Source organism: Fukomys damarensis, unplaced genomic scaffold (assembly GCF_012274545.1).
Source record: "Fukomys damarensis isolate Sample0158 unplaced genomic scaffold, DMR_v1.0_HiC HiC_scaffold_4, whole genome shotgun sequence".
In the NCBI taxonomy this organism is placed as follows: domain Eukaryota; kingdom Metazoa; phylum Chordata; class Mammalia; order Rodentia; family Bathyergidae; genus Fukomys; species Fukomys damarensis.
This window is the reverse complement of record NW_022900916.1, coordinates 31,208,547-31,209,805: the sequence shown is the minus strand read 5'-3', so window position 1 is coordinate 31,209,805 and position 1,259 is coordinate 31,208,547. Positions and strand designations below refer to the sequence as shown.

Here is a 1,259-nt window from a genome sequence, read left to right as displayed (position 1 = left end):
GGGGGGGAGAGAGGAGAGAGAGAGAGAGAGAGAGAGAGAGAGAGAGAGAGAGAGAGAGAGAGAGAGAGAGAGAGAGAGAGAGAGAATATATGAGAATGAGAGAATAAATAGAGTAAACGCCAGGGTAGAAAAGATGAACTCTACTCTTCATGCAGGCAGAAAAGGCTTGCTTTTCCTGGAGCAGATGGTGTCTGTGCTGACCTGAAGGAAGAGGTAGAATTGGTGGAGTCCCCTGCGGGCCATTTGCTGGTGGTCCCTCCTGCTGTGCACATCCTCATTTCTCTTGCAGTCACCCGTCACCTGCGCCTCCATTTCCTCCCAAGTGAGCACCTCGTCCCCCCTGGACACACCTGAGGCTGAGCTGCTGCGAGATGTGTACCTGGTGCTGTGGGCCATTCGGAAGCAGCTTCGGCATCTGGCCCGCAGGCCGGAGAGGCACCGAAGGCACCATGTCAGGGCCAACTCCTCTGCCTTGGCTGAACCAGTGCTGGAACTGAAGCAGGACGCCCGAAGTCCCCTCTAAGGTGCCCAGATCCTCAGAGAGCCCCCACCTCAACTTAGCAAAATAAAAATTTTAAAAGGGCTCAGGGTGTAGCCCAGTACAAAAGTCCTGGGGTTGATCCTCAGCCCTGCCCCCTCACCCAGGTGTTTAAAAACAATTTACAGTGGTTTTTGAGAAAGATCCTACAGACAGGGTGGCCTGGCTGGAGATGCCTGGCCTGAAGAAGCTCCCACCACTCTGCCTGTCTGACACTCTCGGTTTAGCTTCAGCCTTGGCCTTGGAGGGAGCCTTGGAGGGGCTTTTGGGCTGCAGGACGTGCAACTGCTGGGAAGAGCCTTCGGTCCCTCGGCCTGGCCACCTTGGTTCTGCGCAGGGACTCGCTATAGCCAGAGCCAGGCTGGGGAAGCCAGATGATCAGCAGGAGGCAGGAGAGTCCAGCTTGTACCAGAGACCGAGTGCAGGCAGGAGGCCATGGTGATTTCAAGGAGGGGGGGCATCAAGAAAAGACCCTGGAGCCACAGGCTGCAAGAACTTAGACACCTTCTAACCCAACCCTGGGAAGGTGCAGAAGCGTCTCCCAAGAAAAAGCGGGATTTCGCCAAACGGCAAAATTTGGGGACCTGAGAGTTCCCTGGGGTTGGAGATGGCAGAAGCTAAGGGGCAGCAGATTCCCAGGGAAGAAGTGAGGAGAGGAGGAGGAGAACATAGGAGGCGATGGATGGGAGAGACTGGGGGGGGGGGGGGGGGAGGAGGGAGG

The 1,259-nt window shown here is 56.5% G+C and overlaps 1 protein-coding gene across 3 annotated transcripts in view; it reads left to right on the top strand.

Annotated features, from left to right (window-relative positions):
* The window catches only part of CUNH7orf61 (chromosome unknown C7orf61 homolog), a 21,282-nt gene extending 20,663 nt beyond the window's left edge, over positions 1–619 (top strand). For all 3 annotated transcript variants that reach the window (XM_010628307.1, XM_033757547.1, XM_010628306.1), the window contains exon 3: positions 290–619. In XM_010628307.1, the coding sequence (XP_010626609.1) occupies positions 290–523 (234 nt within the window). In that variant the 3' untranslated portion in view covers positions 524–619. The remainder of the gene's footprint in view (positions 1–289) is intronic.
* The last annotated feature ends 640 nt before the right edge of the window (positions 620–1,259 follow it).